The sequence below is a fragment of the Lutra lutra genome, chromosome 2 (assembly GCF_902655055.1).
Source record: "Lutra lutra chromosome 2, mLutLut1.2, whole genome shotgun sequence".
In the NCBI taxonomy this organism is placed as follows: Eukaryota; Metazoa; Chordata; class Mammalia; order Carnivora; family Mustelidae; genus Lutra; species Lutra lutra.
In genome coordinates, this window is record NC_062279.1 from 53519907 (window position 1) to 53547522 (window position 27616).

At 35.5% G+C, this 27616-nt stretch overlaps 1 protein-coding gene across 7 annotated transcripts; it reads left to right on the forward strand.

Moving 5' to 3' along the window:
- The first annotated feature begins 2166 nt into the window (after positions 1-2166).
- Positions 2167-26321, forward strand: CEP44 (centrosomal protein 44). 7 transcript variants are annotated; one of them, XM_047717421.1, is made up of 14 exons: positions 2167-2464; positions 3693-3802; positions 4690-4721; positions 5504-5651; positions 9844-9982; positions 12732-12879; positions 14003-14149; positions 14504-14626; positions 18222-18392; positions 19375-19581; positions 20421-20496; positions 25004-25128; positions 25381-25418; positions 26189-26321. In XM_047717421.1, the coding sequence occupies exons 5-14, from the start codon at positions 9894-9896 to the stop codon at positions 26229-26231; spliced, it is 1167 nt and encodes a 388-aa protein (XP_047573377.1). In that variant the 5' UTR covers positions 2167-2464; positions 3693-3802; positions 4690-4721; positions 5504-5651; positions 9844-9893; the 3' UTR covers positions 26232-26321. The 7 variants fall into 7 exon arrangements, with proteins under 7 accessions (XP_047573377.1, XP_047573376.1, XP_047573374.1 ...); XM_047717420.1 differs by lacking the exon at positions 5504-5651 and having other exon boundaries at positions 3693-4005; XM_047717418.1 differs by lacking the exon at positions 5504-5651.
- The last annotated feature ends 1295 nt before the right edge of the window (positions 26322-27616 follow it).

Consider the following 27616-nt stretch of genomic DNA (forward strand, 5'->3'; position numbering starts at 1 on the left):
TTTTGCTCAGTTATCCCTATCTAGTAACTCCTAAATGTTATCAGCCAGGCTGGGTTAGGCAGTCTAGAGGATAGCCCCCAAAACTTCTGGTTGGATTTACTACTCACTTCTAATACAATGGCAATAGTGGTGAGATACCATTGCTGAGATTAGGTCATAGGAGACTATAGACAGTCTTGTGCACTCTTTATTGCTCACCCTGTGGGAGCAATTTATTGTGTGAAAAGCCCATGTGGTGGAGAACCTAGGCCTACCAACAACTACGTGCATGCATTTGGAAGCAGATCCTCCTAACCCTCAGTAAGCCTTCAGATGGGATCACAGTCCCCACCTGTAGCTAAACTACAAATTCATGAAAGACCTTGGGTCAGAGGCTCTTTGCTAACCTGTAACAAATATCCAACCCACAGAAACTGTAAGATGATAAACATTTGTTGTTTTAAGCTGCTAAATTTTGGAGTAATTTTTACCCCGCAATAGATAACTAATACAGTATCTCAGACAAATTATCAAATTAACTGGCTAAAAATGGAAAGTTTCCTACTCAACTTGAAAAACAGAATAAAGGGGCGCCTGGGTGGCTCAGTGGGTTAAGCTGCTGCCTTCGGCTCAGGTTATGATCCCAGGTCCTGGGTTCGAGCCCCACATCGGGCTTTCTGCTCAGCAGGGAGCCTGCTTCCTCCTCTCTCTCTGCCTGCCTCTCTGCCTACTTGTGATTTCTCTCTGTCAAATAAATAAATAAAATCTTTAAAAAAAAAAAACAGAATAAAATTCCTTCATTCTCAGATCTGGTCGATTTTGTAAGCCATTAGGGAGGTAAAAACCCTCCTATGCCATAAATATGGTCACCATACTCCAAATATTAAAAGGAGAAAGAAAGCAGAAATGAAAAACATAAATTAGCTTCACTTTGCAGTAGCAAAGATCATGATATATTGATTTGGAGAGAAACATCTAGGATCCTTGAAAATAAAAATTCAATTTGTTAAAATAAGTAGCCTCAGTCATTAAACTACTAATTACATACAGAACCTAAAAATAAAAACAAAAAAACTTGAATGGTGATTGGAATTTATGTATAATACTTAACTGGAAAACCTGACACAGAAGAGAGTAGAGACCAGTTACAAAGAAACAAATAAGAGATAAATTAATAATCTGCCAAATTTGTAACACAAGTTTGATGGCTGAAGTACCCGGCAAAGCCATCATGATCTTAAGTAAAAGTGTCTGCATTCACATAACTGAAAAGTAAGTAAAGAACCGAAAACTGCCTATGCATCAAGAAAACACTCGACTTGAAAAGCAACACTTGGGCTAGAAAAGAGTAATCTTTGCCATTGTCGGCTTTACTTCATAATGAGGCTGGGACACCACCTTGGGTCCCAACTTAACCTATACTCCAGTGGCCTAGAAACACAAGGAACACACCTACTCCCGCCTCCTGATACAGAGTCTACATTTTAACACGCCAGTACAGCTGTCACTCAAAGTGCTCTGCACTGCCATTGGTCCCAAAGTCTTGCTGGTTGGCAAGTTTCTGCCAACTGGCAAACACCGGTTGTCTTTATTTCCAAGAAGAAAAGCAAGGGCATGTAGAGAAAAGACGCAAGAGTTCTGAAATATCTTGTACCTGAGCGACCTGCGATCCCCACCGCCGCCGCGACGAATCGGTCTCTGGGCGGGGGATTTTAGTCAAAAAGAAAATGGCTCAGCCGGGAACTGGTGCCCAGGCCATGGAGATGCCGGTTCAAACTTTACTTGTTCACGCCGGTGGAGGTATCAGCAGCGAGAAGAGCAGAAGCAGCACAGGATCCCTCTGAACTCAGCGCACCTCAAGCTGTAGCAGCCAGAGCGGCCGACTGTCCGACTTTTGACGTTTCCTATTGTTGCCGGAAGTGACGTTAGGGTTCTGAGCCTTAGAGAAGGGAGCATTTTTATTCCCGGTCTTTACGATTCGCTATAGATTCCCCGTTTCTCACATCGCAACCCGAGCCACTTTAAGCATCAACACTAGAACAAAATTTTAATCTGCAACTTGGGGTCAGACTGGCTGTTGAAAATCCTCTCCGCAGAGTCAAGTCTCCTCAGCGGTCTGGACAAATGTGGTGTGGAATCTGCAGCGAGGAATCGTGAAGCACGGAGGAGCCGGCTGCTTCGAAGGTCTTCCCGCGGCGCGTGGCGGGCTTCGACCCACTGTTTAAATACCAACGGTCGACTCGAGAGGTGCGCGGAGGTGCAGGCGTCCGGCTGCCGCGAGTAGCTGCTGGAGGCTGGCTCCGGTGGCTATCTCTGGTCGCATATGCTACCTCCCCCTCTCCCGGCTGTGAGGGGCCAGAGGCCTTCGGGGCCCTCATTGCTTGGCGGCTGCTGGGGAAGCTGGCGAGAGTGCGCCCCAGGTTAATCAGGGGAAGAAGCCTGTCTCTAGCCCTTACCGAAACCACGGAAGGGAGCAAATGACCAGGTCTGCCTTTTCATTCTTTTAAATCAGTTGGAGGGAAGGGAGCCCTAGATATGCCTTGCCTATAAACCCAACTGGTATAGCGGTATGATAAACAGCGAAATAGGAAGAATCGTGGTATCTAATTTTCTTAGTTTAGGGTTAGGGTTGGGAAATTACAGACCGATTCCTTCAGTTGGAACCTATGAGCTGAGGAAAGGATCCTACTCCTCCGAAACACTGACTAGAAGGAAGAGGTGAAAGTAGTGCGTTTTTCTTGCCTGCATTTCTTTGAGTTTCCTTATATCTCTGCTTTCTAGACAACTTATAGTTTTTCCCCCTCGCTGCGAAGAAAATCCATCTTGGCATTTTGATTCCGAAATTATGGGTACACAAGACTATTTTTCTAAAATTATCCACAAATATTTTGTATTTTGAGCAGTTTTATATGTGAACACAGCAGTACTATTGAGCTATATTTTTGTCCTGTACCCACATTGTTTTTCGCCCAATTTTCTGTGTTTTCCCTTTTCTAGACCTTTCTACCTAACTCTTAGAACAGTATTTCCCCTAATACATTTTGAGAAAATTTCATAAACTGAACTTTACCCCTATCTACTCAATTTTTATACACGGTTTTTAGATAATATGTAGTGTTGTAAGGTATGTCACAAACTCTTAGCCATGGACTATATAATCATTAAAGTCAGTGTACTTGCTTTGTTCTGAAGAAAAAATCATTCTGATTTCAATGGCATTCCATTGGGAGGAATCATTTAAGACTTATAATCACAATGAGATTGAGCTAGATTAAAAATCGTAAACTGCTATTGTATACCCTTTTCACTATGTCTTCCCAATAAGTGTAGTCGAGCAGGTCTGACTTGCAGAGAAAATTCTCTGGAGGATGCTGGGAAGCAGTATTGAATCCATCTTAAATGTTGAAACTATGCTACAAGCAGAGTAATGGCTCTTTTCCCTTAATTTCTTTTAATAAGGGTTATAAAGTGAAAACATTAATCCTTTTTTAAAAAGTAAGTTATTTTTCATTTCTGAAAGTACTGTGCTAAAATGTGCATGATTTGTAGATTGTCTTAATATCTTGGTTTTAGTGTTTTTCAGTTTCATAGTAGATTTAGCAAAGTCTCATGAAAATGTAGAATAGTGGCTGTCATTTTTTTGGTATAATACTCACTTTTTAATCCCTTTATTTTTTCTATCCTGTTCTATTATTTACCTCCTTCACCTACAGATCCAACCTGTACTTGTATCTTACTCTCCTTCAAAAATATTTATTCTGCTGATACTGAAGAGGATGTGTTCCAAGGACATACTTTGTTGTCAGAAAGTCCATTATCAGAGGTAGAAATAATGAGACATTGATCTATGTTCCAGGACTTCAGAGAAGGGAAAGATACCATAAAGTGCTAAGTAAAACAAAATTACATGTACTAAAAACATGGAATATATATTTGGAAGAATTAAAGTCTACAGAGGGAGATACAATTTATATTAAAGTTATAGAATGTCTTAGGAAAAGGTACCCCTAGAAGAGTCATATTAAGGTAGGTGGGTCTGGAACTTAATATAATAAATACTATATTGGCCAGTGGCAGTACCTAAGAATACATATATTTTGCAGTTACAACCAGATTAATTCCTACTTCATCTTTCCCAGGAAAGTAAAGGCTGGTCTTTGGAAGTCCTTTCTTACTGCTTCCTTTTGTCCATCTATCCCCTAGTCATCTTAAAAGATATTTAATAAGGCTTATTTTCTAGGCTAATGTTTTGTATAATGTGATTTCAGGATCACTTCTTTTTCCTGTTATCTCCCATTTGGCAGATATTCCCTCTAACTAAAAATGTGAATATTTAGTAGTAATTGATTAACTGAAAAATACTGACTAGAATCCGTGCATGAGCATATAAATTATACTCAATAACCTGTTCTTTACTATGTTGCTAAAGGAGAGGAGTCTTGGAACAGGAAGATACTGTGTTCTTAAAGAGGGGGGGAAGCAGAATTTGGTGGCCATGGGCTTAAAATAGAAAGCCTACTAAATTTGGGATTTGTAAATTGCTGACCTTATTACCTCTAGTTATACATAAATACAGAGAAAGTGTGTAAGGGAATATTTTGTATCCTGTGCAACTGCTAGAATGTTGACTAGGGAAAAAGATTGTACTAACTCTACCTGATTTATGAATTGTTCTGTTTTGTTTTTAATGTCAATGACTTCATTTTAAAGGAGCTTCATTCCCAGAGGATTCATTATTCAAGGTATTGTTATATATTTTCCTTCTATGGAGTGTCCATGGACAGTTAGAAATAGATCTTTTTAAGTGTGTTATTGGGCAATGCCTTACTGATTGATTAAACTTAGAGTTTAGAAGCCTTTTAGCTCTTTCTAGCAGATTCTTAACCATTTAATTACCTATCAATATTTATTTATTATGTGAACCTCTTTTGAGAATAATCTTCGAGAATCTAATGAAAGCCCTACACCATGCAATGAGTCATTTAAAAATAAAATCCCATGGTGTTTTCTTTGGAATTTAAAAAAACTATTTTATTTTAAATCTCAAATATTGTTTCTGTCTTTTGGTGCATATATACTTACCATACTGTTTCATACATATGTTCTCTGGAGTTGTATTCCTGTTTCATAGGCCCTTTATATGTCAGCTTTAGTAGATAGCACCATAAAGTTTTCTAAAGTAATTATGCTAATTTACTCTTCCAGAGCATTATATGAGTTTCATATGTTCTATAGTTTCACATTTTGGATTTAGTTTGGAATTTCCTAATGATAAATAAGATTGCATATCTTTTCACATGTTTACTCTTGTGAAGTTCTTGTTCAGGTCTCTTTCCCGTTTTCTATTGTCTTTCCTTTTCTTATTGCTTTGAAGGGAATTCTTTATATATTCTAGATATGAATTTCTTTTATTGGCTTTATAGCTCTATAGCAACATTTTCTCTCAGTGGTTTATCTTTCCACTCTCTTGAAGGTGTCTTTTGATGAACAGAGTTGCTAATTTTAATGTGGTTCATCTTAATAGTTATAAGAAATCTTTCTCTACCTAAAGATCAAAGATATTCTCCTCTATGATCTCCAGCAAGCCTGGTTGTCTTACATTTTATGTTTAGATCTTCAACAAACCTGGAATTAATTTGGTAAAAGATGTGAGGCACCATTTACATCAAGGGGTCAAGATTTATTTATTCTATCTGGGTATTAAGTTGACACAGTACCATTTATTGGAAAAGACCATCTTTTCTCCAGGGCTACTCAGCATCAACTTTGTTATAAATCTAGTGTCAATATAAGCATTGTCTTTTTCTGGACCCTTCTGTTCCATTGTTTTATTTGTACATTTTCACTAATTCCAAATGTAACTTTATAATGAGTCTTGATATCCAGTAGTTAAGTCCTCCAATTTTGATTTTTATCAAGATTGATAGTTATCTTTTGCATTTCTGGATACATTTTCGAATCAGCCTGTCAATTTCCATTAAAAAAAAAAAAAACCCTTGAGAGTTTTTTTGGAGGGGGAAATTCATTGAATCTGTCGATCAATTTTTTGAGTCTTCCAATCCTTAAAGACATTGTATACTTTTTCTATTTATTGCTTCTTTAATTCATCTCAATAAAGTTAGGGTTTTTTGTTTTGAGGTCTTATACATCTTTTCTAGATTTATTCACATGTTTGTGATACTTTTTTTTTTTTTTAAAGATTTTATTTATTTATTTGACAGAGAGAGATCACAAGGAGGCAGAGAGGCAGTCAGAGAGAGAGGAGGAAGCAGGCTCCCTGCTGAGCAGAGAGCCCGATGCGGGGCTCGATCCCAGGACCCTGAGATCATGACCCGAGCCGAAGGCAGCGGCTTAACCCACTGAGCCACCCAGGCGCCCCTGTTTGTGATACTTTTGAGGCTACTTGATTTATACATAGAAAATCTGTTTTTAAAATTATACAATTACTTGGGGCATACAGAGAAGTACAACTAGTTTTTATGTTTTGGCCTTCTACCCAGCAATCTTGCTAAATTCACTTATTTCTTTTGGACTCTTTTATTATATACAGTTATATCATCTGTGAATAAGGACAATATTATTTCTTCCTTTTTAGCGTTTATTCCTTTTATTTCTTCTTCTTGCATTTTTGTACTATTGTGACCTCTAGTACCAGGTTAAAGAGAAATGATGAGAGGGAACAAAATTCATTCCCAGTCTCGGGAAGAAAGTTACCTTTATTTCACCATAAAGCATGATGTTTGCAGTAGGTTTTTGTTTGTTTTTGGTTTTGGGTTTTTTTTTTTGGTAGATATCCTTTATCAAATGCACACAATTCCTTCTTTTCTAATGTCCTAAGAATATATTATGAGCGAATGTTGAATTTTATGAAATATATTGATAGGATAACACTTCCTCCTTTACTTGTTAATGTACTGACATTATAGTAATTCATTTTTTGTTTTGCTTATACTTTGGATTATAGTCCAATAGTATTCAATTAATTTTGTCCTTCAGATAGTTTTACTTTTGACCATTGGGAACTGTTTCATTTGTCTCCTGTGTCCTGTTGACATACCCCCATCACATTGGGATTGGTTTATTTTGTGTATACTTTCTCACTTTCTGGAACTATGTAATACTTTAGACTCATCTTATATATGTTCTGTCCCAGCCTTAGAATTAACCATTTCTACAGGGAGTCCTGGTTCCTTTTATTGGAGAACATTATACACACTAAGATTTGAATGTGAGGTGTGTGATCTTTACTGCTGGGGTGTTGTTGCTTTTAATCACTTTCAGCTGGCAGAGGAAGGCAATAGGTGTATATATACTAGCTGTCTATATACACTTATGGAGAAATACTTCAGTATGTAACTTTGTATCTATATTAAGCTGAACATGAGTTCATACTGGAATTTTCTAACTCTAATGCATTAGGCAGGCATGGCTCATTCTAGTCTCCTCTGTTTACTGATCTATAAATTCCTACTCTAGCAATAAGAAACGTGACTTCTGTTCTGCCTTGTTTATTTAATTTTTCAGTTCCCAGTGTGTGTTACTGGAATTGTAGTAACTCATGCACAGATGTATCAGACTTAATGCATAAGTACATGGGAAACAACTTTCTAAACTTACATATAGTTTATAAACCAGCATACAGTGTTTATATGCAAGTGGTTTTGTCTTTAGCCTTGCACTCATTTCCAAAGTTACTTATTTAACATCTTTTCCATGCATCCCCTTCTATGAGGTTGTTTCCCAGCTTCTAAATGGTGTTTTAAAGGTTACATACGTTAGGATTCTCTTTGTGCTATCCTGTTTTATAGGTTTTGACAAATGCATACTGTTGTGAATCTACCACTGCAGTATCATACAGAATACTTTCACTACCCTCAAAAATTTCCCTACGTTGACTTATTTAGCCCTCTCTTCTCCTTCCCTCTGCGTCCTTGTTTAACCACTGATCTCTACTGTTTTCACTTTCACTACAGTTTTGCCTTTTCCAGAATGTCATATAATTAAGATCGTACAGTATGTAACCTTTTCAGACTGGTTTCTTTCACTTAGGAAGATGCAGTAAGGTCCATCCATGTCTTTTTGTCGCTGCTCATTTCCTCGTTGCTGACTTAATATCCTGTTGTATGGATGTACCACGATTCTTTGCATCCATTCACCAATTGGAGGACATTTTGGTTGCTTTCACTTTTTGGCGATTATGAATAGAGCTGCTATAAACATTCGTGTGCAGGATGTTATAGGTGCATACTTTTTAAGTTTGATTTGGTTAATACCTTGTTTAACTGATTGCTGATTGTATTGGTAAGACTATTTAGCTTTGTATCTGCTAAACTGCCCGCCAAAATGACTATGCCATTTACATTTCTTACAGCAATAAGTGAGAGTTTCTGTTGTTCCATATCCCATATGCATTTAGTATCATCAGTTTTTTGGATTCTAGCCATTATAATAGGTCTCTCTCTCTTTTTTAAAATTTGCAATTACCTAATGATATGTAAGACTGAGGATCTTGTATGATTATTGTTATATGTATGTCTTTTTGGTGAGATGAATGTTCAGATATTTGCCTATTTCTTAATTGGCTGGGTTTTTTTTTTTTTTTTTTCTTGCTCTTGTAAGAATTATTTGTATATTTTGGGAACAAGTCTTTTATTCAATATGTATTTTTGTAAATATTCTTTCCCAGTCTGTGAACTGTTTTTTCATTCTCTTGACATGTCTTTTTTTAGAAAAGAAGTTTTAAATTTTAATGATATACAACTTATTTTTTAAAAATTTGATAATGCTCTGATATTATCTAAAAACTCATAGGTAAACCTGGGGAAGCAGAGAGATAGTTGCCTAGCTGAACAAAATATGTGGGAGGGGGTGTGGGGGGAGAGAAAATAAAAATCTAGGGTTTAGCAGCTCCTACATGGACTTTGAAATAATCATCCTTATTTCAACCCCCTTGGCCTTACCCCTTAGCCTTTCATAAGCATTAGAGGCCCTTCATTTCTGGACTTATCTTGCGGCTGTTTGTTTCCTCTTAAATGGGCAGATAAAATTAGCCTGTCTCTGCTTTGCTAGGTTGGTTTTCACTTAATCATCTGCTTTCCATCTTCCAAAACTTTGTTGATACTTTCTGTCATGTGGAATCCCCTCTAATTCATTTTGCCCTGTTGAGTGTATATGGTTTTTAATCATTTACTTTCATTTTAGTGATGTTTAAACAAAAGAAATAAAGATAACATGCATTTAATCTGCCATATTTTACAAGCCGAATCCTAATTTTTTTTTTGACTAATCTATTTTTATTTTTTAAACAAAACATCTTATTGGCAACTATATGAGATCAAAGCCCTGGGAATAATGACTAAATCTGTAATAAATTTCTTTGTCTTCATTTTTTACTGATTTTATTATGTAACCATTATAAGCATCTAAGATAGTCATTGACGGAGATTATTTCAGGTTGATTTCTCTCCCCAAATGGTACTTTGTTAAAAATAAACTATTAGGGAGAGTATCATGAGACACATTGTAAGAATATGAACATAAGGCAAACTTATTTTTTTGTAGGGAAAAAGTATTTGGGGAAAACGCATTATCTTATATTTGGGAATATACTGTAGATAGATGATAGCACTGGACCAGTAGGGAAGATAAGTTAGCGGAGAAATAGCTAAGATAAGATAAGTATGGTAAGTGCGTGTAAGAGATGTGAACAAAATATAAAAGATTCAGAAATAGACTTAACCATGACCTGTACCCCTTGGGATAAAAATACATTATATGTTTATAAAAAATAAAAAAATAAAAAATTAAATTAAATTAAAAAAAAGAAATAGATTTAACCAGTGTTTTATGGATTTTTATTTTTAGGTGAAATATTAGATTATTTCAAAAGCTGGAGCCAAATGTAATGTTAAATAATGGCAACAGGTGACTTAAAAAGAAGCTTACGGAACCTAGAACAAGTTCTTCGTTCACTAAATTATCCTCAAGAGGTGGATTGTGTTGGGTGAGCTATATATCAAACTTATTTGTGTTCTTTTTGATAATGATTTGAATTAAGATTGGACATTGAGGGTGTATCTAAGTAGAGGCAAGTTTTACTGGGTTGTTTAAAAAATTTTCCTTGAAATGATTAAAATGTTTTAGAAGGCAGGGAATTACAGGAGTTTTTTGCTAAGTATGAGTCAGTGAAAAATTCTAACTCAAGAGGTTTAAAACACCTTTTAGAAGTAGAACCACGAAATACAGCTGTACAAGGTATGGTTTCTATACAACTTTTAAACTCATTAAAGTATAATGGATCTCATTAATTATATAATTTGCTATCCTCTCACATTCAGTTAGATGGTATTTTTGATTCGGAAGATTCTAGTTGACGGGTTTCTTATGACAATTTACACCACATGCTAAGATTGTTATTAAGCTAACTCATTTAATAGACCCCACTTGAACCTTTCGCTATAGTTTTCGCTTTCCAAATATGACTTACTTGCTTTTGTAGTATGTAGCAACTTGCATTTCTTCTCTATTCATGCTGATCTAAATATGGTACTCTCATCATCTACCCCTTCATATTTCTTTTCTCTTCTTACCTGGGATTATTGACTAAAAGTATTCCCCACTATGGGGCGCCTGGGTGGCTCACTCGTTAAGCATCTGCCTTTGGCTCAGGTCATGATCCCAGGGTCCTGGGGTATGTCCGTACGGCTCCCTGCTCAGCGGAAAGCCTTCTTCTCCCTCTCCCAATCTCCCTGCTTGTGTTCCCTCTCTTGCTGTGTCTCTCTCTGTCAAATAAAGTATTCCCCACTAGAATATAAGCTGAAGACTGGGACTTTGTTTTGTTCACTGCAGTATCCCCCTAGAATTGTGCCTTTAGAGCTAACTAGACATTCAATGAATAAGTGTCAAGAGACAAGTCCAGATTAGCTATATGTTCAAGTAGTAGAGTAAAATTGGTTAAAACAGTAAAAAAAGAGAATCTTAGAATAATGTGCTTTACATGTAAGCGTGGATGTTCTAGGGATGTGCTTTACGTATACATGTGGATGGACCATAGGGAGAGCTAACCCCAAGAACTGGCAAAATGAAAGGATAATGAGGACCATGGGAGAAAGTTGAGCTCTAAAGACCGATTCCAGGCCTTCTGTGTGAGAATCAGAAGTTGCTCCACAGCATGTACCAATCAGATCCTGCTTCCTTAACACAGGGAATGCTATGTTGTTGTCTCGCTGGGACTTAACCAGTTTGAATAGCCACATTTTCTTCTTCCTACTTGAAGCATCATTTTAAGATACATTCTGGATAGGAATACTTGGAAAATGTACCAATTATTCCCCTATCTTTTGAGTTTGGAATTTAATATTTGATTTTCTAGCTGACTCAGGAGTATCATTAAGAATAATAATTTTTAGACTGTTTCACAACCTAGTACTCTGTAGGGTCTTTTGAAATAAGTCACACTACTTGCAGCTGCTTATTCAGGGTGCCCCCCTCACCCACAACACACTCCACCACACGTGTTTTGATTCTTATATTTCTTACTCATTTTTAACCTTTTTCTCAGCATCTCCTGTTAGTCTGCTAGTTTATAACTGTGTATTACTATTTCTAATCAAATTCCCTAGAAACTAGATAATCAAGATTTTTGAATTAAAACAAGTGGTATTAAATCTAGAACCCAGCTATCTTCTAGTCATAATGTGCATAAAGTGGACAGATTTTGCTGTTCAAAAGTATTATTTTCATTTCCTGTTTTGAGCTAATACACAAGGTTGCTAGAATAGTTTTCTCATTGGGTAGAGTATTATCATATGCATAAATGTAAAAGAAACAATTATATTTGTCCTGAAAAATAAAATGTTATTTTATCACTGTATACTTGTTCTCTGCCTTTTAAAAAAGTTTCAGGTGAGGATGGGGAAATTTATGTATGTCTTGAATTTTGTGGAAAACGAACGTTTTCTTTAAGTGTATTTTTACTTCAGTCGAACACATATAACTGGCTCCTTGCTTTGTTGTGGGAGAATCAGTGAAGATACTTCCCATTGAGAAAATAAGGTCCATATGTAGACAAGTAGAAAAGAGTACAAGACAGAGCCTAAGGCATCAGACACTGAATGCCCTGGGACTCATTCTGCGAGAGATCAGTGTGGATCAGAAAATTGAGGGTGGCTCTCTGGGAGGCTTGAGATCTGCCAAATAGTTCATAAGAGGGACTAATAGGCCAAGAAGAATGGGATACCTTTCTAGGCTGGAGAAATTAGCACAGATTTCTGCTGAGCTTGATACGTATCAAGTGGAGGATTGCAAACTAATCAGCCCAGTTGCAGTAGATGCCTTTTCCAGCCCTGTTTCCCCTCTGTAACGTAGAATTCATAATATTTTACCCTTGCAGGTTTATTATAAAGAGCAAGTGAGGTAATGTAACAAGTGTTTGCAAGTATATTCAAGTGGTTTATTTGTTTAATTAGAGAAAATGGACTGATGAAGTAAGGCTAAGCTTTGGAAACTTCAAATACTGTGGTAAATAGACTATACTATTACTAAAGAGCTAACTGCTTAAGTAAATGAACTTATTTCATAGTAACTTGGCTATAGTGAGAGTAGGAGATGGAATCTAAAGGGTTTTGTGTATCTCCTAATTATTTGGCTGTAGTGTTAATTTACAAATTATTGAACCATATTTTATATTTCCTTTCTTATCTGAGTTTGTGGTATTATGCTCATTAAATATCTTTCCCTTTTCTCCTGAACAGTTTGGTAAAGGGAGATACAGCAGCATCTTTGCCCATCATTAGCTATTCTCTTACCTCATATTCACCTTATGTAGCAGAACTTCTGATGGAATCCAATATAGAGCTCATAGCGAAGAATGACTTGCGCTTTATAGATACCGTCTATAAGGTATTTTTGAGTTTATGAAATAATTCTTTCAGAAGTCATTGAATGATTTTTTTAAGAGTAATGTTTTATAACCCCTTAGTTATATGTGAACCACATCTGTTTAACAGTATTTTGATATGTATTTCTCATTTAGATGCAGTCCCTATTATAATCAAGATAATTTAAGTTCCCATTATGTTTTATAATCTAATAAGTGGCAGTTGGTAAAAATTTGTCATTGGTTACCATTTGCTCTTTTTATATCAGAATTTTAGTAATATTTGGCATATTGGCAGAATTTAGAAATGTGACTTTATTGAGTAAAATTTGTAGTTTATAGAATTATGATTACTATAATTAGTAAGAGGAAACTACAACTTTGAGATTTTATGTTCATTGATGTCTGGGACCATGTCTTATATCTAGTCCAGTATCTACATCTATACTGTGTGTACACTGAACTTAATCTCACGATTAAAAAATACCTCCAGATTATCATTAATTTTTACTCAAGCACTGGTTTTCTCACTTCTGTTAAAAAAATAAAATCCGTTTATCAAATCTAATTTTTTTTAAATAACAAATTGCATTTGATGAAATGGTACCTTTTATGTGTAGAGTCTCTTTTTAGTCTTCCCTGTCTTTGCCTCTAACCCCAGCAAGCTTCCATGGAAACCTAAGAGGCACTTCTAAGAAATCCTAGGGTTCTACAATTTAGGCTTTGAAAAATGCTGGTCTACTCTATTTCTTTTGCTTTACAAATGAGACATTGAAACACAGAGACCTACTGACCATGTTGTGGAGGAATTAAATTATGATTTTTGTGACATCTGGCATGGTATTATTCTTTATTATCTAGTAAGTTAAGGAGTTTTTCTAGTACCAGTGAGGCTATTTGAACTTTTTGATCATTGACTATATTTTTTCATCTTCCTAGATAGTACTCTATTCTCTGCTGCTTCCTAACTAGCTGTTTTCTATGTAAATACCTATCTCCTACCTATGACTCATATCACCCTTATGAATCTCTTTAATACCCTTAATCTAATGGCTTGGTCCTTCTTTTCCTCTCAAAGATGTTATTACATTCCTGACTGGGTGGCCATTTATGATTTTTGGATTTTGGTCTATTCCCTCTTTACAGCTTCTTCGTGATCAATTTAATTATAAACCAATCTTGACAAAAAAGCAGTTTCTCCAGTGTGGATTTGCAGAATGGAAAATTCAAATTATTTGTGATATTTTGAATTGCGTGATGAAAAAGCACAAGGAATTGAGTAGTCTTGAGAAGGTAATTTTGTTAATTGATTTTAACTTACTCCAAGTAGCCCAGTATTTTAATGTATGAAGTCAGTACCCTAGATAGCAAACTAACACAGATGTACAATTACTGGATAACCGTACACCTGAATGTTTGCTTTAAATACTGGTCACTTGTTTTTACACATTTGTGACTTTGAGCTACTAGTCCTAAGCTAACTGTTCTGACAACACATTTTCTTCACAACTTAGTTTTCAAAAGACATATATGTCTCATTAGTTCCTTATCATTTGGCAGTTGTATTTTATGTATGAAAATTTAAATAATATAATTTATATGTCAGCTTTCATATAAAATAAGTCTTAATATTTTATTTTTTTTAAGATTCCCTCACAACAGAGAAAGAAAGTCAGTTCTGTTAAGTCAGAACCTTCTTCAAGCACTGAGAAGACATCTACAGAACCTGTTGGCATTGACATCACTGGCAGGTTTATGACTTCAGGAAAGGTAGGAAAATAGAAAGAAAATGTGTCAGTGCTAAGAATTATCTACCTAATTAATCAGTGTATGAGTTTCACTTTTCTGACTAGTAGCTAGTAAAACATTTTAGTCAGGGGCGCCTGGGTGGCTCGGTGGGTTAAGCCTTTGCCTTCAGCTCAGGTCATGATCTCAGGGTCCTGGGATCAAGCCCCTCATTGGGCTCTTTGCTCAGTGGGGGCCTGGTTCTCCCTCTCTCTCTCTGCCTGCCTCTCTGTCTACTTGTGATCTCTCTCTCTGTCAAACGGATAAATAAAATCTTTAAAAAATAATCAGATAGTAAAAGATTTTTAACAATGTATCCCATATTATCCAGAGGACAGTCCTCACATTATAAGAGGTTAGACTTGTAAAATTGACGAATGTTTCTCTTTATGTTTCTAATGCTTACTTCTGTCTCATTGCCCAGGTAGAATAACAGTGATTTGGGAAGGTTATGTTATGTGGTCTTGACATGTACTCTTAATTATGTATCTAGTTTTTTGAAAACATGGGAATGTTTGAAGAGCATTACTTACAGTGATAGGTTATGATGATTCATTTGCATATGTTCATATTTTTATACCAGGAGTGTATATTATCCAGTGATTGATAGTCCCTACACATATAATCTGGTTTTGGGTTAGGTTTTTGAACATTTTTTTTGTGTTAATAAATAACCTACCCTTGTCTCCTTCGAGCACTAGTGGATGAATGAGTCTAATGACTTTAGAGATAGCTTTTCTATCTCCAAGTGACATTGAGGCCAAAATATTACTTTATAACAATTTGTATATTTTCAGCTGTCTTTCACTTTGGGCAAACCATTTCTGAAATTGAAGGATAGAATTATCAAATGATCAAGGTATAATTAGGTAAAAGATATGAATAGTTTCTGGTTGAGATAAAATCTAGAGAATTATTTCTCCCCAGTCAAAACTGCATGAGTTGTATTAATAGAATCTATTAAAAGTAGAATCTATTAAAAAATGACATTTTACTGGGAGAGAAATGTTCTTAATTACTTTTTTAAATATAACCATTTTGCAACATGTAAAAGAGCAGTAAGAAAAGGAATTAAAAGACATATTGTCTCTGAATAAGTGCCCATACTTCTTGTAAACTTGAATCTCTAACTTATCTAACTCTTGTTAGTTTTATATGATTTTATTTTTTAATTTCTAAATGGTTTATATGTAGTGTCCCTCCCCAACTTATATGAACAGGAATTTTATTATACAGCTTTTTTTGTAACCTTCCTGTGCTTAGCACAGGCACTGTAAGCACTTACTAAATATGAGCTGATAAAACTAAATATATTTTTCAGTCTTCTATTTCAGTTTTGGGGCTGAGTAATGATCTAAATTGCCCCAATAAGGTGCAAAACTTAAAGGCATTAAGTTTGTTTTAGTTTTCTTAGAACAAAGTATTCTTTGTCATTAATAAAAATTTATTTATTTATTTAAAAAGATTATTTATTTATTTGTCAGAGAGAGAGAGAGAGGGTGCACAAGCAGGCAGAGTGGAGGCAGAGGGAGAAGCAGGTTCCCTGACGAGCAGGGAACCCGATGCAGGGCTCGATCCCAGCACCCTGGGATCATGACCTGAGCCAAAGGCAGCCGCTTAACCAACTGAGCCACCCAGGTTTCCCTATTAATCAAAATTTAATCAGTGCCACCAGATCTTTAATTAACAGAAATTTGAGTAAATTTTAAAAGTATTCCAACTTAGGGCGCCTGGGTGGCTCAGTGGGTTAAGCCGCTGCCTTCGGCTCAGGTCATGATCTCAGGGTCCTGGGATCGAGTCCCGCATGGGGCTCTCTGCTCAGCAGGGAGCCTGCTTCCTCCTCTCTCTCTCTGCCTGTCTCTCTGTCTGCTTGTGATTTCTGTCTGTCAAATAAATAAATAAAATCTTAAAAAAAAAAAAAAGTATTCCAACTTAGAAAAGTTGGAAATAAATAATCTTTCAAACTTAGAAAAGTTAGAGTCACTACTTTATGGGTAGAGATTGAGTCAATACTAAAGCAAATGGTTTCTTTTCCCAGTATCTTCTCTATAGAGTATGATTTGTGAATTCTATCATACATTATATGACATCTTTATAGTGCATATGCAGTGTGTCTGTAGTAGAGAAAGTAGGCAGAAAAGGCTTGTGTGAGTGCAGTTTGACCTCATGCCTTACTCTTAGGACTTTCTCTTTGTCATTATTAAGTTTGAATTATTAGATGAAGGTCTAATATTTTCTGGCTTGTTTATTAGAAAAAAAATTGCAATGGTCCCCTTCACGGAGCCAGTTCTTGATTATTTATATGTAAATTATGTGGCAACCTATTATGGAATGTTCCAAACATTCATAAAAGTACTCATTCCCGGGGCACCTGGGTGACTCAGTGGGTTAAGGCCTCTGCCTTCGGCTCGGGTCATGGTCCCAGTGTCCTGGGATCGAGCCCCACATCGGGCTTTCTGCTCTGCAGGGAGTCTGCTTCCACCTCTCTCTCTCTCTGCCTGTCTCTCTGCCTACTTGTGATCTCTGCCTGTCAAATAAATAAATAAAATCTTTAAAAAAAAAAAAAAAAGTACTCATTCCCAGGGAGCCTAGATGGGTCAGTTGGTTAAGCATCTGCCTTGGGCTTGGGTCATGATCCCAAGTCCTGGGATTGAGCCCCACATCAGGCTTCCTGCTTAGCAGAAAGCCTTTCTCTTCCTCCCTCTGCTTGCTGTTCCCCCTGCTTGCTCTCTTTCTCTCTCTCTGTCAAATAAATGAATAAATAATCTTTAAAAAATTACCCATTCCCACTAATAGAAGTTTATCAACCCTTCCTTAATCTTTTTTTTTTTTAAGATTTTATTTATTTATTTGTTAGAGAGAGAAAGATAGAGCATGAGCAAGGGGAGTGGCAGGCAGAGGGGGAAATAGGCTCCCTGCTGAGCAAGGAGCCTGATGTGAGACTTGATCCCAGGACCCTGGGATCATGACCCGAGCTGAAGGCAGACTCTATTTTTTTTTTTTTAAGATTTTATTTATTTATTTGACAGAGATCACAAGTAGGCAGAGAGGCAGGCAGAGAGAGAGAGGAGGAAGCAGGCTTCCTGCTGAGCAGAGAGCCCGATGTGGGGCTCAATCCCAGGACCCTAGGATCATGACCCGAGCCAAAGGCAGAGGTTTTAACCCACTGAGCCACCCAGGCACCCCAAAAGGCAGACTCTTAACTAACTGAACTACCGAGGGGTCCCAGGCCATCCTTAATCTTGTTTCATCTTTATTGTAACCACTTTTCTAGCATCTTTCCCCCCAAATCTGAAACAATATGAGTCAAATCCCAGACATCATTGAATAGGTATTTCAGTTTTTCTGGTCCGTAAGAATGCTTTAAAAATCAGGACCACAATTTCATCATACAAAATATTAGTAATAGTAATAACAGTTTAATCAATAGTGTTTGATATATACCTTAATATGTTACTTAAACTTTGGTAAATCTTAAAGGGAAGAAAGATATTTCTTCTGAAAAGTTATTATGTCTATGTTTAAAATAATTTTATGAGGAAACCATTGAAGCAGCTCTGACATATTTTCCTTTATGCAGAAAAAAGCTGTGGTGATCCGTCACCTGTATAATGAAGATGGTGTTAACATTCCTGAAGATACGATAAGTACTGTAACAGACGTTAGTGAAACATTTGATGTGTGTAACTTAAAGACTACTGAAATAAAGATTCCTGAAGTAAAGTTCCCTGAAATCAAGTCTGAACAACAAGTGAGAATTTTGGTCTTCTTTAACAGATGCAAGGATTTCTTGCTTTGATGTACATGATTACTTCAGCATCTAACCTTTGGAATGCCTCTAACCTTTTGAGTCATGAATCATAATATAACACTTTTTACCATTATTTAAGAATAAATAAGTGTACTGTATAGGATCAACAGATACTATTTGCTGCTTATGTTTAGGGTACTGGACCAGGTGTTACGGGTAAGAATTTACTGCTTCAGGGAATTTACAGTCTGGTGAGAGACTGTAATATACTACTTTGTACAGTGAGGGTTCTCTGTTTATCTATGCCCGTCATTAATGAATGGAGAAACTAGTATACTCATGCCATTTCATTTTCCTTTTTGGGCCCTCACTGTCCCTCTCTCACTCTGAGAATACCTTTCCTATTACTTTATTGTCACAGACTCTATTATAGTGTCTAATCTGTACTTCTCCTGCTTAAACTTTTCTATCTTTCTTCTCTTTCTTATAACTTCTCTACATCACAGTATACAGTTGTCCCTTATAAAAATTAACACAGGGTCATGAAGCTTCATTCCTTTTTGTAGCAAACTGCACAGTCTCAATGCACTGTCATTTCTTTGTCACTCTCTCTTAGCTTTGTGCTAGGGGCTATTACAAAAAAGTTCGTGACAGTTTTCTCATACCACCAGGTGTTGTTCTAAGAGCTTCATGCAAATTAATTTAATCCTCACAGAAACCGCATAAAGTAGGTACTGGGTTGATTTTTTGTTTGTTTGTTTGTTTTAACATATATAAGGAAATTGAGACCCCAAGGTCATACACCTCAGATGAGTTAGTTTCAGTGTCCGAGCATTCTGTCTCTCCAGATTGCACTCAATTCTCACACTATACTGCCTTGTAACTACTGAAATAACACAGTGCACTGAAAAATGGGATACATTGAATTTTAAGGGAATTTTAGTTGGTGTAGTATAATTTTTAATCTCTGTATTCGTTTTAGGATGTTCAAATCAATCCTGAGATTACTGTACTACAGACTATGCTTGTTGAATGCCAAGAAAAGCTTCAGAAACTGACTTTGGTAGAGAGTAGATTAGACTCTTTGGAAGAAAAAATGAAAGGAAAAGTGATGGTAAATGAAAAAACGTGGACTAATCTTCTAAGTCGTATCACTCTTCTTGAAACAGAAATGCTTCTGTCTAAAAAGGTATTTTCTTTCCTTAACATTTCTAGGATCTCAGATACAATTAAGTTTTCATTCATTGTAAAATGTGTATTCTTTTAGAAAAGCTAATTATGATAATATTAAGGTAGTGGATACTTAGTTGAAATGAGGTTCTGTTTAGATACAACCTATTTTGTTGCTGTTGTGGTTATTGTTTTTCTCTTTGTCAACTAAGATAACCTAGCAAAACTCTCTAGCTTCCGCTTTCAGAGCTGTTAATACTTGAACAGCTCTAAGCATTTAAAATAAGGTAAGATAATGTTTGATTTTCTTTTTAAAGATTTTATTTATTTATTTGACACACAGAGAGAGAAATTACAAGTAGGCAGAGAGGCAGGCAGAGAGAGGGGGGTGAAGCAGGCTCTCCACCGAGCAGAGAGCCCAATGCGGGACTCGATCCCAGGACCCCGAGATCAGGACCTGAGCCGAAGGCAGAGCCTTAACCCAGTGAACCACCCAGGCGCCCTAATGTTTGATTTTTATGAGAAGCTTGAGATTGTATTCTTTAGTAGCCTAAATGGCCTATTTTTATGGGGAAAAGAAAAAATGGACAGGAAGAATTAAAATCATGACTTACTGTTTTTATTCATTTACTCTGATCAAATTATAAATTTCATAGAAACAGTTAACCAAATTTGCCATGGTCTTGTCAAATCTAAGAAATTTGTTTTTTTATTTACTTAGGATTTCAATTTCTGGTTCAGTTAAAAATGTTTAAACATTCATCATGTCATCTTTATATTTATGCTTAACAGTAAGAATATAAAACGAGTACATTTTTCTTTCCATTTTATTCTAAATACTAATCTGTATTATTCTAGAATAATGAATATATAGACTTCAGTGAAATGAATGAAGACTACGAATCTAGTAATGACATGGATATTCTGAGTCCTGGTAAGTTCTAATGTTATGGCAGTGGTATTGGTGGTTGGTAAGAAGTTTTCAGGAGGATGATTTGTGTAGGTGTTTGATAATTTTTATATTCCCAAGCCTTATTTTTTAGAAACTGTGGCACTCCTAGAACAAAAACAGTATTGAACTTACAGACTACTAAAGCCAAGCATTACTAAAAAAAAGCCAGCTTACATATCTTATATGACATAGTGGTTTGGGCATTAAATTTATTAGACTACATATTTCAGATTTGGTAAAATGTTTCCTCTTTGCATTTGTCATTGATTTATTCAAAAAATTCCAAAGCTTAACTGTGAGGTCCTTGAAATCAAGATCTTACCTTGTATTCTGTTTAGCAGGCAGAAAATAGGCCCTTATTTCTATCTCCAAAATCTGTATATAATAGAGCTCAATGCTCAATTTTTTATATAGTGAAAGAATCCTGAATGCCTACTATTTGCAAAACCTTGCCTTTTCCTGGGATGGTGACTTAGTTGGTTAAGCGGCTGCCTTCGGCTCAGGTTGTGATCCCAGGTTGCTGGGATCAAATCCTGCATGGGGTTCCTTGCTCAGCGAGGAAGGAACCTGCTTCTCCCTCTACCTGCTGCTCCTCCTGCTTGTGCTCTCTGACAAATAAAATCTTAAAAAAAAAAAAAAAAAAAAAAAGCAAAAACCTTGCCTTTTCCAACTTTGCTTTTGCATTTTCATAGTTATAATTTTATTAATGTTATTACAGAACATAGCTTTAGTCCATTTAGTTAAAATATATACAAGTTTAAGCCGCTGTGCTATGACTTAGACTGATGGGCTAAGGGTACTGGACCAGGTGTTATGGGTAAGAATTTACTGATAGGCAGACAGGCCACATCTGAAATGAGTTATAGAATATGAACAAGGTAAATGTCTGGTCTCAAAGCTTATAATCCAAATGTGATCAATTAAAATAGTCAAACTTATATGTAAATTCTTATACTTTGCACCTTACATATATATGCTACATGGAAGCAGAGTTTGATCTCAGGAGTTGAGAGCAATAATTCACCAAGCTGATTTTAGTATTAAGTTGGGAATGGTTTTGTGAAATTCCTGATTTGTTTCCCTTTTATCAGAAATAGTGTGTCCATGGCTGTAGGCATCTCTCTGTCTTGGTAAAAATCAGTGAGAAGAGGTTTTTATTATGGATTGGACTTATGTGGGGTGATTTTGGAGACAGTTTAAAGAAGCAAGGGTTCTTCTAGTTTGGGTGCTTTCAGGAAGCAGGAACAGTTTGATGACTGATAATAAGAATGAAAAAAAAAGCTGAAATTTTCAGTGGAAAAGAAGAAGCACTCATTTTAGTTGGGAGAGCATTATAGCTGGTCATTTGTGTGTTTACTTATATTCTGTCCTTGTCTATATTCATACGTGACAGCAGTCTTATTTTGTTTCATCATGGTAATGAAGTGACCTCAGATGATGTTCATTTTCTGTGAAATTTTTTATGTTTAGGAGGGGATGCAGTGATCTAGTTGTTAATTACTTAGATAGGCCATGACATTGAGGCTCTTTCTGTTTTTGCTTTGGGGTTTTTTTTGTGCCTTTTTCCTCCCAAGAAAATAAAGTAATGATATCACAAGAGTGTGGTTCCTGTATGACTAGAAGGAAGGGTACATGTGGGTATATGAAGGAAACTGAGGCAGAAGAGTAGAAAGACAAAATAATGTTTATGTGTAGATTTTTAACAAAGCTAATAATGATCAGATTTGTTTCAGGGAAGTCATCTTAAAACAGAATAGTGATTCATTACAGGAAAGTAACACTGGGAAGGAGAGTAATTTGAAGGGTCTTTCAGTTATCTTTATTTCAGAATAATGGGGGTGTCTACCAAGGCTATGATAGAATAAAGAGGAAGTAATTTATTTAGCTGTTAGAATTGATAGGCCTTGATTGCTGATAGAAGTAGAAGTGGTGAAGGAGGGGGAAAAAGTCAAGACTGATCACTTGTGTTTGACTTGTATGACTGGTTATACAAGTAACTATCAAAGTAACTAATTGTTACTTTAATAAAATAGAGGATTATTAATAAAATAAATATTAATTAATAATTTATAATACAATTTATTGAATTAATGATTAATATTAAATAATATGATTTAATATAATTTATTAAATTATTAATAATAAAATACTTAATAAAATAGGGAAAGAGAAGGCTTGGGAAAAGATAATGAGTTCACTTTTGAAAATATTAAATTGTGTATGATATACTTAAGACAAAATATCCAGAAATCAGTTGGACATAAATTTTTCCCTGATTGGGAAGTACTAGTTTATAAATTACAGGTTTCCCTGCTATCAGAAGAGCATTACTATGAAACCTTTCATAAGCCCTAAATGGCATAAAGCAAAGAAACAGTTACCACTAATTTATATAAAAACTTCTTTAACCATTCCCAGACCCCAAAAATGACTTCTCTTAGACTTTTCTGATACCTAAGGACACATCTTGCTAACGGAAGCACAGTTAAATTGTGATAAAGCACAGTTGCTCACAGGAGCAGTTCAGAGCTGTGGAGGCCTGATGCTGAGCGCTGAGTGTAGCTCCCGGGGAAGCCGCTGAGTGTAGCTCCCAAGGAAGCCGCTTGGCCGGGCCACTCTCGCTGCTCAGGGTATGAGGCCTCTGTAATGACTCGCTGCAAAACAAATGCTGAACACTATTTTCATTTTTCACCTTTATTCATAAAAGTCAACATCCCATTTCTTTTGGTTAGCAAATAGATACTAATGTGGGTCTTTTGTTAAAAGTAAAGTACATAATTCAAAAACTGACAAAGTAGGAGATACCTGTATCTCCTGATACAGATACCTGTTAAATGGCAAAGGACCTAACTAGTTCTCTTAATGCAGTCAGGTCATAATTCTCCAAAGTTGGCAGTGAAAGTTTAATGGTCATGTGGAGAGAGTTGGCTAGAAAATCTAGATCTTAGAGATCCGCTTTCTTCACAGAGGTCTATTAGTGGCGACTCTGAAACTCCCCTTCAGGGCCACTACTCTCCCCTTTGCTTTCTAGCCTGAGCTTAGTTACCAGTCTTTTCTCAAATCTCCCATAGCACAGCTAAGAAACCATTACATTTGTACAAGGAAGACTCTACTAGAGGCTCAGGAACGCAATAGGAAAAATCGTCACAGAAAGTAATAGACACTTAGCTGATCTGGCTGTCACATACTGCTGGTGTTCAGTATATGCCCCTGTAATCTCTGGAATGCTGTATATGGCTCTCTGAATAGCCCCCTAGCCTGCCTAATACCAGGTTTCTCCCATCATGAGGTACACCCTTGAAGGCTAGATAGATACCTCCAAGGCTAGGCCCCAGAAAACAGAGCAGACAGAGCCATTCCTTCACCTTCTACTCTGTCTTCCCACTCTTTATTTCCTTTCCTTGGACTCAAAACCCACCTATTTTTGAACAGCTTAATTCAGAAGTGTCCTTTCAAAGGACACTTCTCTCTATTCATAGAAAATAACCCAAGATTAAGGAGTGGTAGATAGAGTTCCTACCTAGTGTCAAGTTATTACTTGAAATTACCTATTGCCAGCAGCCCCTGCTAAAAGACCTGGGGGTAGCTAATCTACCATGTGATCTTGACCCAACTGGATCAAAAGTAGACACCCAACCCAGGGAATACCAATCCAAAAGGTGTTGAGCCTGGAATGGGGTGGCCATTTTGTTGAAATTCATGTTGATAAGCAAGCAGAGGAATGGAGTAAATAAGTAATAGAAGTAGACAAAAGAGCCTTTCTCCCTTTGAGATGAAAGTAAAAGTCTAGTTGTTTCCATCCTCAGGTGGTAATACTTTTTTCCTAATTGAGGTTGTCTGTGTAGGCTTACAATAAAACTGTCCTATGTATACTAGCTTAAATGGGTGTCTTTTTTTTTTTTTTGCCTTGATTTTGCAGCCATATGTATCTTTACTAAAACATAGGGCTAGATTTAATAGCAGCATGTCTTATCTATGATGTTTTATAATTGATTGAGTTGTAGGAAAACTTTACCTTCGTTTATTGAATGAATGGTATTGGCATACTGGAACTGGAAAGTTGTTCAGTTCTTTAGGAAAAAAAAAAATCTGTAAACCCCCCCTTTTTTCCCCCATGCGTATTTAGGATAGAATGTTTCTTGATTTTCAAAAAGTATAGTCAGTGTTAGTAATAGTTACCACCACTTTAAGAAAACTATATACCTGAGTCGGTAGCTTATACTTAAAAATTGTGAACTTGCCTATTTATTCAATTGATTGCTGTGATAAAGGTAATAGTACCTTTTGGTCATTTTTATTGGCCTGTTTTGAACATCTAGTTCTCTATGTCTAGGTCATTATCTTAAAAGAATAATAGAAATTTATCTGGGTCTACACCAGTAGTCATTTCATATTAAAATGTCTGTTTCTCTTCAATATATACATGAAATTTTTAGATATGACTCCACTGTGAAAGGAAAAGGTAACCTAAAAATGAATTTCTCCACAGATGGAAAAAGAAAAGAGGAGAGGCAAACAAGTATTCCTCTATCCTCTGGCTATAGTACAGTGTCATCAGATTCAACTCCCAGAACCTCAGCTGGTAGTTACTGTGGTTTGAAAGAGAATTCAGAGGTAAGAAAACTGGCAACTGCTTAGATGATTTCCTTTCAAGGTCAGAAGCAGCAAGCATTAGATTTAGTTGTAGATGCCATTGGCAAGAAAAAATAGTGAAACTGTAAATCTTAATCTCTCGTAAAAATTCTTTATGATAAGTAAATAGTACTTAATGCAATGTTTTAGAATGTGTTTTATATGTTCATGGTCCATCTTTGATGATGGTTTACTTTGAGAAATCGCCTAAATTTGTTGCTTTTTAAATTAAAGGAAACAACAATCCAGAAAATGGAAAGGATGAAAAAAATGTAAGTAACAGAAAGGGGCAACAGAAATTCATTTCTCTATAGGGAATTGTATAGGATTACAGTATATATGGAAGTGCATGTGTGTTTCAAACCTTAAAGGTCTCTCAATCAGGTGTGGGATTCCCTTCAGGACTCCAGTGGGTAATAAATCCACCTACAGTTACGTGTTTGTGAGATGAGTCACTGTTTTGGTTTCCAACAAGTGATGTAAAACATTGTTAATGGAATTAATTGTGGGATTAAGCAGTGCAAAGATATTTGTGGTTGAAAGTTAATCAAGGGTATTATGTACTTTTGATAACTAATGTAGCAAAATATTTAATATATGTCGGTGGTTGGTTTGGAGACATTTTAAGTATTATTAGAGTATTGCCAGTCTTTCAGACAGTTATTGGTAAAGCACTACTAAAAATAATACTTGTTTCTTGTACAAATGTGAAACTACCAATGGTTATTAAAGAGCAATTAAAAGGAAATATGAAATGAACTTGTGTAAGATTATTATGAAGTCTACTACTTTAATGAACTATATCATTTTGAAATTTGATAGGTATTAAAATAACTTAGGCCTAAGAATTAAAGACTCATAATTCACTTTGGTTGCTATTTCTCCCCTCTGGCCATAGTATATACTTAATTACTGTTTATACCTTTAAATAAGAAAAATACTAAAATTTATTTTAGGTTCAAAAGCCTAATTTCAGCCACTTAAACCTGTGCCTCATTATGAATTTTTTTTTACTTAATATGATTTATTTGTTATATTGCAGGTTTGAAGAAACCGCAGAGTTACTGAAATGTCCAAAGCACTAATTATAGAATTTTCTGCATCAACTTCTCTAGGACTTTGGCTACTGTACATATTGTATATTTTAAAAATTCTCTATAAATTTTAATATGCTACAATGTTTTTATGAAGAATTTGAATTCCATTTGGTATATGAGTTTTTTCAATATTGAATAAATACTTTTTATGCTATGATTACACTTCTTTACTCTGTTTTACTTTTTTAAGAAAAACTTATGTGCCAGTACATTTCTTTTAGAGAGTGAAGTCATTACAGCACTGTGTTTTTGTGTTGACATTTGTTGGCAGTGTGCTAAGTAATATGTTTTTTAAAGTACAGGCTTGTGGACCATGGTTTACATCCTGTTGGAAACATTCCAACTGGGATTTGTGTATTGTACCCAGGAGGCTCTCATGCATACCATCTTGCCATCTGTACTGACTAATATGTTGTAATGAAAAGTTTAAAATGCTCATTGACAATTAAATAAAAATACAATTTTATGCTTAATCAAAAAGCAGTAATACATTTTTAGTTAACATTGAAAAAGTGAGAGTCTGATTCTCTTTTTGTATTTGGCAACAGGTCAGAAAGTTCACCACGAAAAGTGTGTTGAGTATTTTAGTGCTCTATTCCATAACACATTTTAAGACCAGCAATACAGACACAGATGGTGGCCATCCAATATTACAAGATACACAGTATGGTTTTTTGTTTTCTTTTAAGTGATGGGAAGTTATATATTTTTCTAGAGAGAGAAAAAGCCTTAGATGAAGTTAAATCAAGAGAAAAATGAAATTCACTTTAAATTACTATATACATTACTAGACAAATGATCTTTTTAAAAATGTTATACGTAAAAAATGTAGTAACGGCCCTGAGAAATTTTTAAGAAAATTGATTCCATTATTTGGAAGGAAAAAAGGAGGGTTTTTTTTTTCCTTTTTTATTATTATTTAGATTATCTGATTGTATTTTACTTATTTATTATCTGTTTATATTCTGTGTGTAATTTGATATTATCACATGAGACTAAACATTAAAAGTTAATATTAACATTAAATTCGCTGTAGAAATAAAGCATTTTTAGTATTCTAATGTGTTTAGTCATTAAACTTTAAAATTTATGAATTTTAAAAGTTAGCATACAAGCCTAAATTTAGTAGAATTTCAGCAAATATTTCTAGGATTAATGACCCCACTTAGATTTTTCCATTATAAAAAAAATTACAGAAATCAAGATTAAAAGATTTTCTTGTAAAAGAAAAATCTATTAACTTCTAAACTATCAGTACCAGCATGGAATTATAGCTCCACCTTGTGGTTCATATGTCAATATTTTACCTTCTATTAAAACTGCTGGTTTCCTGTAAAAACTTATTTTATATTTTCTCTTTTGAAAAACTCAAT